This window comes from Pistacia vera, unplaced genomic scaffold (genome assembly GCF_008641045.1).
Source record: "Pistacia vera cultivar Batoury unplaced genomic scaffold, PisVer_v2 Contig190, whole genome shotgun sequence".
Lineage (NCBI taxonomy): Eukaryota > Viridiplantae > Streptophyta > Magnoliopsida > Sapindales > Anacardiaceae > Pistacia > Pistacia vera.
The window spans coordinates 797,919-812,166 of record NW_022195991.1 but is presented as its reverse complement, the minus strand read 5'-3'; the positions used below and the strand labels follow the sequence as shown (position 1 = coordinate 812,166).

The 14,248-nt window shown below is 33.8% G+C and overlaps 1 protein-coding gene across 1 annotated transcript; it reads left to right on the top strand.

Annotated features, from left to right (window-relative positions):
• The first annotated feature begins 524 nt into the window (after window positions 1-524).
• On the top strand, window positions 525-9,557 carry LOC116127303 (cell division control protein 2 homolog). The gene is made up of 12 exons (XM_031412963.1): window positions 525-722; window positions 3,237-3,290; window positions 3,523-3,622; window positions 4,125-4,243; window positions 6,706-6,725; window positions 6,834-7,106; window positions 7,433-7,550; window positions 8,475-8,654; window positions 8,807-8,979; window positions 9,145-9,235; window positions 9,312-9,365; window positions 9,480-9,557. The coding sequence occupies exons 1-12, from the start codon at window positions 525-527 to the stop codon at window positions 9,555-9,557; spliced, it is 1,458 nt and encodes a 485-aa protein (XP_031268823.1).
• The last annotated feature ends 4,691 nt before the right edge of the window (window positions 9,558-14,248 follow it).

The following is a 14,248-nucleotide window of genomic DNA, read 5'->3' as shown; positions in this document are numbered from 1 at the left end:
CACACACCCCCCACACTCCCCCCACTCCTCCCCCCCCCCCTCCCCTCCCCTCCCCTCCCTCTCCTATTCAGCCTAATACAGCTGGAATCAAAATTGGAAGCAGGGAATTGGGAACTAGCCAATAGAGACGTGCTACTGCAAGAGCTGAAGGAAAATTTAACTCGTGCTCAACAGCAAATGACTCGAAGTGCTAATCGCAATGTCGGCAATTAGATTTTCAAGTGGGTGACATGGTGTACTTAAAAAACTTCAACCATATCGCCAAAATTCCTTGCATGGTGAAGGATACATGAAACTTGGTTGATGGTATTATGGCCCATTTCGGGTTGTTTAAAAAGTGGGTCAAGTGGCTTATAAGTTGGCGTCACCGCTTGAATAAAAAATTCACCCCATATTTCACGTTTCACTTTCAAAACCTTGTCACGCATTGGTTCCCGAGCACGAATTGGCTTTAGGGCTATACCTTCGGCAGTTTTTAAGGGTCTCCCATAGGCTGTACCATTGGCAGTAGTGGGGAAACAATAATGCGAGCTAGTGGAAGAGTGGAGCAACTATTAGTTCAATGGCAAGGTCTTCCTTTGGAAGACGCATCCTGGGAAAATACAATAGAAATGGAAGCTGTTTATGGGCTGATTCCTTCCAACCTTGAGGGCAAGGTTGTGCCAGATGGTGAGGGACATGTTAGGAAGGTGGATTCAAAGGAAATCAGAAAATCCAAGAGGGTTCGTTAGTCTCCATTTTGGGCCAAAAATTATGTTGTTTAGCAAATATTTAGCAGTTTATGTCGCTGTTATTTTGGGTAGTTTCAATAGTTTTAAGGAAACTGCATTATTAAGTTTTTATGTACCGGCTATATTAACTCTGAACTCAAATAATATAAGCAGCGAAGAACTTATTCACTAAAAACTGTATTCTCTCTTTTATTTCTTCTTGGAGGCTCTACTCCCTCATATCGAGTAGATTTGTGCTTAACAACGCGTTTGCTTGAAACAAGTTAACGAAAATTGTTTTATAATATTCTCTAATGAGCTGAGAAAAAGACTTTATCCACCCTAAGGTTTTAATCAATTATGTCTAGATCAAGTGTTTTAAAATACCTAATTTACCCCACATGAATTTAACAAATGTTTATAATTAGTTAATTGAATTTTTTCTATTTAAGAACCAAAACACCTCTCATTTAGATATTGTCTTAGTTTTAAAAGCCTAGATTTTACCCCACACTGTTTATTTATCCTTAACGGCTGTTACAATCACGGGAGTATATCCCAATACTGCACAACTTGCACTAGTAAACCTAAACCCCATTAATTCCTAATGAACAAGATGATGTTAGTTCTTGCATAACTGCACATGGTTCAATACAACTGTAAGCACTTAAAGAAAAAGCACTTAATAGGACGAGGTTGACACAAGTAATAATACATTACTTCACCTCCAACTAGCTAGGGCGCTCACAAGTTAACAAGATTATTTTAACAAAATTTCCACCAAATGGAAGGATTTAATACAGATAATAAGCACAATATTACGCAAAAATATCATGCAGCTTGCTACGGCCTGTATGTTTATACTACAAAACTGGTAAATTTTCTTCAAAAATATCCGCATCTAACGACTAGCTATAATAAAGAGCTCATAATGATTTCAGAACTAGAAGGTCGACTATAGTAACAACTCGACAATCTGAACAGCTTTAAGTGCTGCTCCTTTGCAAATTTGATCACCGTAGACAAAGATATCCTACCTGTTTCAAATTTCCCCATCAGTGTGATGGTTTGCTACTAAAAGTTGAATGTAACTTCAATAAAGAAAGATATGGCCCAAGACTATTACCCGAGATTCCCATCATGACGAATCCGGCCAACTGCGACATCATCTTTGTTTGATACCTCCAATGGCGTAGGAAAGTGATTGGATGCCCGTTCATCAATAACAACTACTCCTAGTGCATTCTTTAGAATTTCCTTAGCTGTGTCCTGGATATACAAGTTAACTAAGTCAAGAATGTTTACAAGTTAAAATAGAACACTAAGAATTTTATCCTTAATTTAAAAAGATATATATTTTTAATTGAGACACACATAATGAACCTAGTACGGAACTGCTTGCAAATCATAATATCCTGTTTTAGAGGGTTAATCTGGGATGATAAACAAACTTATCACCCCAAAATCATGAGGTTCAGGTCACGTTTAATTGGGACTAAATTTGGGCATAAATGGAGAACCAAAAACTTCTTTGCGTGCAACAAATTGTTAATGTTTAGGTTTTACAGAAGGATAGAAGTTGACAATTTTATGCCATCAGAATATTTGGCAAAAGAAAACCAATGAAAGAAAAAATAAGCCATTACTTTAAAATCAAATATTAAATTTTCTAACAAATATGCTCTGTTTTCACGGGAACAGCCTTCTTTTCCATTAATGAATCAACTTTCTGATAAGAATGTTGAAGCTGAAAACCGTTTACAGTGAGAAGCTTCCAGAATTGTTTTAAGTCACTAGGAAAAATATGCTACATTAAAATGAATTTTTGTTACACAACGTTTACTATGAGCATCAGTTTTACTAAGGTGTCAAACTATATATCCTTTTTGGAAGGTGACAACTCAATGTAATGACGCGAATCAGAAAACTAGATACAGAAGACCAAAGCAGAACAAGAAAGAGCAGGGAACGGAGCCTGGAGAGACCATCTAAAAGGAACATGAAATCTATATTTAAAGAACGTATAAGGTCGAAGACACTATTTGCGACCACCTCCACCGAAGATTTTCTCATAGTAAATATTTATCAAAAAATTTCAAGACTGTTGCACTTAAAACATTTAATAGCTCTTCAAATCTTAAACTATCTGTCTTAGAAACATCGAGAGAAAGCATAAAGTGAGAGAGTTTCTATGTGTTAGGGGTAAGGTAAGACTTTTGGTTTTAATTATTGTTGGCTGCTTTCTTTTGTCTTCAATGTTGTTTGATTTGTATTGGCCGTTGTTTCTACTATACTTAATACTCTTTTATAACTAAAGTGATACCACCAAATATCTAACGAACTCCGATTTGAAATTGCTGCTTTGCATCACTGATTGTGAGTAATTCTTGTTATAGTGATATGATAATTTTGATAAAATGGATAAAGTTGCTTCTATGTCGAGGTCCCTGGAATGTCAATGGATATTGGGTATTCCTGATTGTATCTTATTTCTAAGACGTTTTAATAGTTTAAGTTCATCTTCAGGATAAGATGAACACTACTTTTGCACTGGCTTTTTATGCTGTTTGTATAATTGCAGTCAGTATCAAATGGCATAATTTGGCTGTTTTACCAACTTTATTTATTTCTGTCATAATTATCAACTGAATAATAATGCTTAAAATTTGTTATACTTCATTGTTTTGCATGAATCGAATTGCATTTTCTACTCATTTCTCTAATGTTATTGTTTATATTCAGTATTGTATTTTTGTATCTTTGACTATATTTCTCTCATGACTCGTATGAAGATCTTGTGTTTTCTGCATAGGTAAGGCCTATGTGGTCTAAAGATCACTATGAAATGAGGGAATATAATGCTGATGTGTCAAAAGATGAAGATGATTTCTCTATTCTCGCAAAAAGGAGGTGTAAGTATTTTGGTTTTGTCAACTTATTTATTCGAATTCGTTCACAATCTATTTAGTTTCAGTTTAAAAGTGTTCACAACAGAATCACAATGAATCACAACACATCTGACAGATTTTGTTTTAATATTTATGCATATCGCACCTGCCTTAATTAAATGTGATTATATTTCCAATTGTGGAAAGATTTTTGTGAATATTATATATTATGTGAGCTAGAAAATATTTTATTTAATTATGATTTCAAGAATCCTTTTCCTAAAAGAAGATTATGATTTCAATAATTATTTTCTTATAAGAAGATTATAAATTAAAGAATCATTTCCAATAAAGAAGTCTAAGATCTCAAGAATCCTCTCCAAAACAGATTTGGTTTCTTGTTTTTCCTTTCAACGTCACTCAAGTATAAATAATCTTTTAATTATTGTGACTTTTTTAAGGAAGCCATATTATTTACCTTTATTATTCTCTGAATATTTTCTTTGAAGTTGTTCAATTTTTGTAGGTTTCCAATATGGTTTAGTAGGCTTTGAATTACCGTGTTTTATCTCTTGCTTGCATGAGTTGATTCTGCAACATTGTTCCGTGTTGAGATCTGGACGTGTTCAAGCTGTTGCTACCGAAGTAATTCGTCATTGTTGAACCTTGAGAGGAGCTCAAGTGTGACTTGGTGGTCCCGTGGATGAAAAGCTAGACTATGAAGGTTTGAGGTTCAACCAAAGAGCGAAGATTGAAGTGTTGTCCAAACAGTGAGTTTTTATAACTGATACTTATTCTTGTCTTTATAATTGAACACATAATTTTTTCATAATGGATTAGCTTTTTTTGGACTTAGTCCCATAGATGCATGTTGTCGAACCATGTAAAATTGAGTTGTGTATTTTATTTTATGTCGTGGATGATTTATATATTTAATCATTAGTTTAGCAACTCATTAAGTACAACGTAAACAAGTAATCTTAATTACGCATCAGTTTTAATCAACATGATAAAGTTTTAAAACTTTCTGGAGGCCTTTTGAATTAATACTTTAAGATTTGCCGAGCATCCTGTAAATTTGCAAAGAGTCACAGATTACCATTTTTACTCTTTTCTTTTCAACTAGTAAAACCTTTTGAATTAATTCATTAAGAGTTGTGGGGAGCATCTCCTGTTGATTCAGTTACTGGTGTGAGATACTTCGCACTATTCATTGATGATTTCTGATGCGGTTTATTCTATTTTTTTCAAAATCAAACAACTCATTTAAACACAATTTGATTCTAAAATTAAAGCCCTCCAAATTGATTGAGGAGGTGAATATAGATCTCTCCACACAAGATTTTTCTAGAGTACAGTTCTTAACATCAAAGATACATATGTCTTGATAAATTTATAACGATAAGTCATATCTATATTTTCAATGACGTAACTATTTCCTTTCAAGACTTCAATCTTATCTTCTTTTTCTACAGCCGAATCACCATCTCTATCTTGCTTCTATTCCGGCCTACTCTTGACACTTTTCCTATGTCTTCACCTTAATTTTCCATCACAAATTCTCCTACCCCCACTAGTCCATCACTACCCTCACGTTACAGTAACTTATTATATATGCAGCACTAAAGGCCACTATCATCAACTGGGGCTTTAAACCCCTAGAGGAAACAAAGACAACCAGAACACCGAACCAATTTTTGCTGAACAATATTTCCAGGTCATGTCTTCTCGAATAATAAAAAATTCATTGAATATTCACTGTGATATTGTGGATGATTACACTAGATGCACTTGGGTATTTCTTATGAAATATAAAAGAGAAACTCCTTTACTCTCACAGTCTTTTTATTATTTTGTTGAAACTCAATTCAATAAGAAAATTAAAGTCATACGTATTGATAATGGTTTGGAATTTTTTTTCATTTTTGGTATCCAAGGGTGCCCCGTTTAACTTGCACACCTCAACTAATCTCTCGGGCCTTGAAATTAAAGGTCAGGTAAGCTTTCTGTAACTACCTTTATTAGTACTCGTAGGGATTAGAACTCATGACCTCTTGAGTAATACACCCAAGAATCTCAAGTGAACCGCCAAACTACCTAGAAGTAATTATGGCTTGGAATTTGAGATGGAAGAATTCTTTAAAATTAGAGGCATTGTGCATAAAAAGAGTTGCGTTAACACAACTGAACCAAAATGCGGTTCTGGAAATAAAACATAGACATTTACTTCATATAGTTCACATCCGGTGTTTTCAATCAGGACTTACCTTACAATTTCGACGACAACTTAAAAAAATTATTTAAAACGCCTTTTAAAAAAAATGCTAGAATCTGAAAAATATTGGCCAAATTCAAACTTTTAATTTTTAATTTTTTGTTTTCTTCAGATTTGTGTTAATTGTTTAACTTGTTAGAAAATTAATTTTTTTAAGTTTTAAATCATATTATTTTTAATTTTTCAGATATTTCTTATATTTTCTATTATTCCAGATTTTTATTTCGTTTTTTTCAGAATTTTTTTTCCATTTTTCAGACTTTTCAATTTTTTTATTTCATATTTTTCAATTTTTTATTTATTTCTTTTAAAAATTTGTAATATTTTAGGTAATTTAACAATTTTTAAGCTTAAAAAAGGTATTGACATTGAGAATAGAAAGTACAAAGATTGATGGGTATATCAAATAAGGGCATTAAGGTCATTTAGTCTAATTTGGTTAAAAATAACGGAAGAAAGGTTGACCGTAGCGATTTAGAATAATTTACCAATCTTATAGGGGGTTTGTTGGATCTAGGAAAACCTCCGAGAATTTAAAGGACTAACCCAAATATATAATCTGTCATTTCGTTTTTTACGCTGTTTTTGTCAATTACATATCTTCGCTCCAGCATGTACTGTTGTTTCTTCTCAGCATCCACTCCGGCGAGACCATCGCCCTCATTTTCTGTTTTCCAGGGAAATCTTACTCTGTCATCTCGCCAATTTCTTTTTTTCTGTCCTATAATTGTGTTGCAAAATCATATGTACTTAAATATTGAGCATTTAGATCGAAGTTTATCAGATAATTGATTGAATGAATTCTAATTTATGTTTGCAAATGAATACGTAGACAAGAATATATGTGTCTGTGTGAGTAAGACGTTAATAGTCATTCTTGTTTTCTATTATTTCTTATGTTTTTTAAACTTTTTTAGGCTCTATTTGCTGACCTTTCTTGTTTTCTATTTGATTGTGCAGGGCATTGGTCATAACACTTCCAAATATGGCTTCTATGCGTAAGCGTTTTCCGAGTGATGCAATGAATAAAAAGTATACAGTAGATAAGACGTTTAGAGATAGCAAATATGGTCTGATTCGCAATGGTGTTGAGAGAGACACAGGTCGGTTAGTGGCTTTTAAATTTATTGAGAAATCCAATGAACTTGAAGAACTCCCAAACTTAGAATCCCCAAGCTTGATCACACGTGAAACCTCTAAAATCATGGGGTTGAACCATCCGAATGTCACCAGGTATAAAATAAAATTGTTTCCTGAGTTTAAAACCATAGAAAATTGCACTAGTTTTAGGATTCTATCCTAAAATTGTTTTTGAAATATTTACTTAAACCGTTTTGTTAAATTTCCTGTATCAGTTGTTTTTGAAAACGATAAAATGTATTTAAATTCTATATGGAGGAGGCTCTTATAAATTGTTTTTACTTAATATTGTTGTGGGTGAGACTATTTTTTATTTTTCTGAATGCTTGTTAGCTGTTCAATGTGTAAAAAATCTTTTATTGAGTAGTAACTGTGTTTCTTTTAAGAAAATAAGTAATTTGATAGAAATGTTGTTATAGGTGTCTGAGAACAGAAACTGATGATACTTTTTTGTATCTTGTTTTCGAGAACCTACCGTGGGATTTGGATGATTTTGGAAGAGGGCAGGCGAAGATTGAGAATCAAGTCTCCATAAAGGTATGTCAAACCTTGATATCAAAAGTATACCAATAAAAGTTGTTTCTTAATTCATGTAATTTAAGTTATTATTGGTTGTCACTAGTTCAACTGAGAGATTTCACATGAGCACATATATATTTTTACAGGACGTTTTAATTAGATGCATTACCATATTATTTCTTTTCATGGGATGTAAATGTGAATCAATATTCAAGACGAATTTTATAACGTTATAGTTTCAAATGCCATTTTAAAACTCTGAAGTATGGGTTCAATACATCCTGTTTAGGAAAATGACCTATTTTATTTGCTCATTATTAGTCAATAACATATTCACAAACCTTGTATATAGCTGAAGTTTCCATTTCCCATCTTATGGGGAACTCTTTTCACTCCGTCGATCTCTATCCCCCTCTAGGGGTTACTGCAACAAAAATGACTATTTATGAGGGCTAAATATTGTGGTAATGGAACTCGGAAAAATGTTTTTCCAAAGGGCTAAAAATTGTAGGAGTCTACCGTTATTTCTCTTGTTGGAAAATTTATTTTTCTTGGGAGCGGTTGGAAATAATACTATTTTCGAGATACATCACCCTCGATGATAAGAACATTTTCGAGGAAGGAAAACCGTTGAAAGTATACTATATACCAAGAGGCATAATCTCATAACAAATACTAGTAGTAATAGGTTCTTGTTTGGTCTAATACCTAAAACACACCTATTATCTTTTGGTTACAATATTTCTGATGGGTAACAACCTGAATGTTTTTTTTTTTTTTTTTTTTTTTTTTTTGGCATAATGACAGTATTTTAGTTTCATGAGACCAAATTTAAACTGAGTAATTGAAAATTTTCAATAAATACTTGATTTCATTATCAATGTATGTGCTTGAAAGATGGTTAATAGTTGTAGATTTTGACCAGATTTCTTTCAACTGCAGCATATTCTTCAAGGGATTCTTCATGGTATAGAATATTTGCGGTCTCAAAATTGTGTCCATGAAGATTTGAGACCTGAATTTGTGCTGTTTGATCCTGATAGTAAGAGGGTAAAGGTTGCTTACTTTGGAGAGCCCAAGAGTATGGACGATCTTGTGAATGACTGGTGTCTGGATAACCCGGTATTAATATTAATCTTTCACTCTTTTGGTTTTGTGATCCTACTGTTATATTGATAAGAAAAAATCTAGAATACCACAAAGGTATCGCATCAGCCATATCATCAGTTTAGTCTATGTCTTTCTATCATGTGATATATACATTTCATTTGCAGGGAGAAGCTTTGAAGGCCGCCAGTCTTTATTACCAGGCACCTGAAATACTTTTTAAGGGAAGCTCTAAGGTAGTTGATATGTGGGCTGTGGGCTGTATCTTTGGTGAGATGCTAACTGGGCGGCCCCTGTTTCCTTCTAATACTTGGTTACATATCCTTGCGAATATTTTCAGGTATTTTTCTTTACATACATCTTAAAAAGTTTCATTTATACTATATATATGCAATGTTGAGATTCTAACTTTAAATTTCCTCGCCAACAATTATATCAATTGGGATCAAAAGTTGGGATCTCAGTTTTCGATACTGTTTAACAAACTTAAAAATTTCTTGTACAGGGTCTTGGGCGAACCAAAGCCAGAAGTAAATGGCAAAATTGAAATTACTATTGATGGTCTTTTAACCCTTTCAAAAAATTTTGATTATAAGGTATATAAGAGAGGTTAGAATTTAGTTGTTTTGAATGAGATTGAGTACATTATGTAAATTATTTTTTATATTGCAGGACTTGGCAAAAGAGTTTCCAAGTCTCGAACCTGCTGGAGTTGACCTTATCTCAGTAAGTTTGATTTAATTTACTAATTTGTCATCAAATTAAGCAGATTTTGTGACAAATTTTTGAGTTTTTTAAGTCATCTTTTGGTGGTTTTATTCATGTTTAAATTTTTACCAGAGAATGCTATGCTTGGATCCAGACCAAAGGATAACTCCTCGGGAAGCACTTGAGCATGAATATTTTAAAGATCTTTAGGATATATTTTTATTAATCTTCCCTTTCCCGGCAGGCTTTTTTTATTTTTTATTTTCTGTATTTCCCAACACAAAAATATGCTAGTTTCATGATTTGTGTTAAAACAGACTCTAAAAGTAGAACATCAATATACTCTCACAATACTGAGAAAAATTAGAACAAAATTCAAAGAAGGATTGTCAACCTCATCAAAGTATGGATCGAGAATTGCACCTTCGCTTGTAATTCTTTCTCTTGGATCCACACACAACATTTTCTATAGAAAAATAAAAGCACAAGCATTAAATCACATCCATATAGCTCGATCAAAATATATATTTTTAAACAATATGTATATAATTAAGCTAAACTTACTTTAAGAAGAGCCAGTCCACTTGAACCAATAGATCCGGCTTCTAAATCCAAAAAGTATATAGCTTTATAAGACAACTAACACAAGAGAAAAATAAATAAGATACCCAAAATATTATACTGAATTTTAAAACATTCAACTAAATACAATTTCTACTACCAATTCCACCACAGTCCTAGCTTCTTTTGTCATTTGGAATTGGTAGTAGAAATTAAATTTGGCAGAAATTAAATTTCTACTACCAATTCCACCTACACATCACAATAAAGTCAACAGTGGAAAGGGAAAAGAGATCAATCCATACAAAAATAACAAATAGATATTGTATCGCACCTGAAAAAATCCAAAAAATGCTTATTTGATCATTTCTCAATAAATGTGTTTTTGCCGCCATATAAAGTAATAGAGTAATGCTACATTTACAATCTCTTCTCACAACTAGACATGACAACTCACAATTAGTCAATTACAATTTTATCAGATGGGATCTATAGCAAGCTAACCAATTGCGAGTTATCATGTCAAGGTTGTGAGAGAAATGTTGTAAGAAGAGTTTGTCCCTCCATCTAATATGTTAGCTTTTTAGGTGTAAAACTTCCAGTCTGTGACAAGTGGTATTAAGGCAAACCCTATTCATCTTTCTGTGCCCAGCTAGGCACCCACACAAAGGGGTGTCCATGTAACATCCACTTTAAGGTACATCTTTGACTCATGTTCATTTGTTTTTAAATGTTGTTTATTGGCCTAAGTTAAATAGACATGTTATTTAAGTAGTTAGAATGGTTTGGATGCCCTGAATTTGGTGAAGTCTTGCGGAATTTTGGAAGTGCAGACTTCGCTGCGGCGAAGAAGGAGTTTCGCCATGGCGACGTATGCTCTGGATTTCTTCACCGAGGCGAAGGAATAAACTTCGTCGGGGCGAAGAGCCGGCAGATTTTTCTAGTGAAGTTTCAAGAAAATTTTCCATAAGGGTTAAGTGACCATTCTACCCCTAATTAGCAAGAAAGGTGGGGAGTGAAATGCAAGAAAATTTCATGGAGAATATTTTAGAGTGGGGGTGAATTTGTAAAGAAATAAAAGATAAGGATGAAATTTTCAAGAAAGTGGAAGGGTGAAATGGGAAAGAAGGCTTAGTTTATGAGATATTAAGGGTTAGTCTTCTAAATCCCTTCATTTTCCTTATTCCACCGCCTCTTCCATTCTCCATTTCCTCTCAACTCTTCACTCAATCTTCCAAGGATTTTTTAGGGCTTTTAGTTGGATCTTGGTAGAAAATTGATCCTAAGCATCAAGAGGTAAGGATTCATGCTCTAGTATAAATTTAAGTTGAGTAAGTGTTGAGTTCTTATTAAGTTTATGCTTAGGAATTAAGAGAAGAAGCAAGTCCAACAAGTTAGAGAGCTTTTGTGGAAGAACTAAAAAAGAAGGTAAGTAAATCCAACCCAAGTTAAGATTTAAGCAATCAAATGATTTGATATGTATTTATATACTTATAATTGTGAGATTGATTGGTAAGTTTGTAATTGTTGATGAGTTGATGGGTTGATGAATGGTTTTTGAGCCATGAGAAGTAGAGTCAAGGTTGGGATGGCCAATTGAAGTTTGACTGAATTTGAGAAGAATTTGAGTAGAGAATTTTGAAGTGCCTTTCCTTGACAGGTTTAGATTTATTATAGAGGAGTTTCACTCCAATTATGGATGGTCCAAGAAAGAAATAGAACTATAGTTAAAGTAGAATTAATTATGCATGCTTATTATTTGATGAAATGCTTGAGAGAAGCATATGCATGAGTAGAGAACCTTATTTTGTGAAACATTACATGTTTGCATTACATGATTGCACCAAAGAAAGAAACATAAGCATATACCATCCACATGCATATATTTGAATATGCATGAGAGCTTAAAGAAAGAATAAATAATTCTAAGAATAAAGAGAAAGTAAGAAATAGCACTAAAGAATTAAAGAAAGAGAGTGCTAGAGAAAAGAAAAGAATATGTTGTAGTGATGGGGAACTCGTGAGTGATGAGAAGAAAGTCTCACATACATGCCACCTTAATTGAGTGGCATAAGAAGAATAAAGAAAGTGTACGACCCGTAAGAGTGTATGTGGATGAGGTTTATACCAAGAAGGAAGTTTTACATGCACGCCACCTTAATTGAGTGGCATGAGAATAAAAAAAGAATTTATACAGTCCGCAAGAGTGCATGTAGATGAGGACTGTACTCACTCACATGGCTAGGGTTCCGAATCCATGCATCAACCGAGTCCGATCGGCATAAGAATAAACATAAGAATGAGAATAAGAAAAGACTAAGAAAGAATAAGCTAGAATAAGAAAGAATGAGAAAGCTTGAGCATACAAGAAAAGAAAAGAAGAGCTTGAGCAAGAAAGAAAGAAAGAAAGAAAATATATTTCTATGCATTATTGCGAGTGCATTGCATACATGCATATTACCATGATTTTCATCATGGTGAGTAAGAATAGAAAGAAAGAAAAGAACAGTGAGAACTAGAAACAGAGAAAGAAAAGAGAAAGAACATAAAGAATGAAGAAGAGTAAGAATAGAGTAAGGAAAGAACCAAAGAATAAGTTGCAGGGATAAGTAGTAGAGGATTTACTTACTGAGCCTTTTTGTGCTCACCCTGTTGTTTTTCCAATTTTTGTAAGAAATAGGTAGGCAGCGGTCGGAAGGGCGTCTTGGAGCGGAGAGAAAAGGCACCACTGTCCCTTGCGTATAAGTTTCTTGTATATATGACTTTTGTATATGTAAAGAATGTATGTATTTTATAAAGAAAAATTTGGGCCCAACTATATTTCATATACTATGTATGTATGTTTTTATGGTATGTGTTTTGAGTATATTAGTAAGTAAAAGAAGGTGTTACAGTCCACGTGTGATTGTGGGTCCACCTGAGGGTGAGGTGGACGGGTAGGTAAGGGGGTCCCACCTATGACGGGAGCGTCATAGGATTAGGTGGGGGAGAATGTCACATATCCCATATTGGAGGGGAAATGGGGGCGTCTTGGGTTTATAAAGAGGAGAGTCCCTCCAACTAATAGGTTAGCATTTTGGGTGTGAAACTCCCAGCTCATGTCATATGGCACAACCAATCTTCACGGTGAAGTTCAACCATCACTTAGTCACCATAGATCAGATCATCTCCTACCACCAGCTTAGATCTAGGGTTTTCTAGTTTTTAGGGTTCCGAAATGTAAGATAGGGAAGAGAAGTGTGAAAGAGATAAGGAAAAAAGTAGTTTTAATTTTGAAAATTTATAAAATATAGAAGTATACTGAATTCTCTAGGGAAAGAAGTCATTTTCCATTATTATATAACAAAAATTATATCGATGTCATGGCCAAGGGTGGTATCCATATATTTTTTTGTCAGAATCTGGATATGGAGAGGCAAGAGAGGTAGTTGGACTACTGAAGTATGTCGAGAGGAAAAGGCTAGAGAGGCAAGAGAAGCAAGTTGGTTGCTGAGTATGCTGAGAGAGAAGAAGAACAAAGATAACAGGAAGAAATATTTGTGTATTTGATATATTCTTCATGTATAGTTTACATTAATTTATACAAGAGGAAATGTGACTTGTAAGGAATGAAATAAAATAAATAATTACATAATCAATACATAGAAGGCAATGTTATATTTTCAACTAATCATACTTTAATTAGACCATATCAAACCTCCATTAATTGCGCATATCTTCACTCTAGTGTCAACACTACCCCTTAAGCTCATGGTTTATAAATGTCATAAACTCTGAGCTTGCTAACGAATATGAATGTTTTCTGTGACATAACAATTTTGTGAAGATATCTATTGGTTGATCTGCGGTATGGATGTGCTCTGTTTTGATCATACCTTCCTGTATCTTGTCTCTAACAAAGTGGCAATCAATCTCCATATACTTCATTCTTTCATGAAAAATTGGATTAGTTGCAATGTCGTTTGCTATCTTGTTGTCACAATATAGTCTGACCGTATTTCCACTTGTATATTTAGATCCTTTAACAAACCAAGAATCCATGTGATCTCACACATGGTTTTGGTCATGGCTTTATACTATGCTTCTGTTGATAAGAGTGATACTGTGGTTTGTATCTTTGTTTACCATGAGATAAGGGACTATCCAAGTTTGATGCAAAAACCAGTAAGAGATCTTCTTGTCATTGGACATGAACCCCAATCTGAGTCGTAGTATGCTATGATGCTTAGTTCTCCTTTCCTTGGTAAAAGAATACCAACCTTGGACAACCTTTTAAGTATTTGAGTACCTTAATTGATGCATCCATGTGGGATTATTTAGGGGCATGCATGAATTGGCTA

Coding starts and splice junctions, on each gene's coding strand:
- LOC116127303 (XM_031412963.1), top strand. CDS start 525: ATGCGAGCTAGTGGAAGAGTGGAGCAACTATTAGTTCAATGGCAAGGT. Junction 3,291..3,522: donor ATGCTGTTTGTATAATTGCA/GTCAGTATCAAA, acceptor TTTTCTGCATAG/GTAAGGCCTATGTGGTCTAA. Junction 3,623..4,124: donor TATTCTCGCAAAAAGGAGGT/GTAAGTATTTTG, acceptor CAATTTTTGTAG/GTTTCCAATATGGTTTAGTA.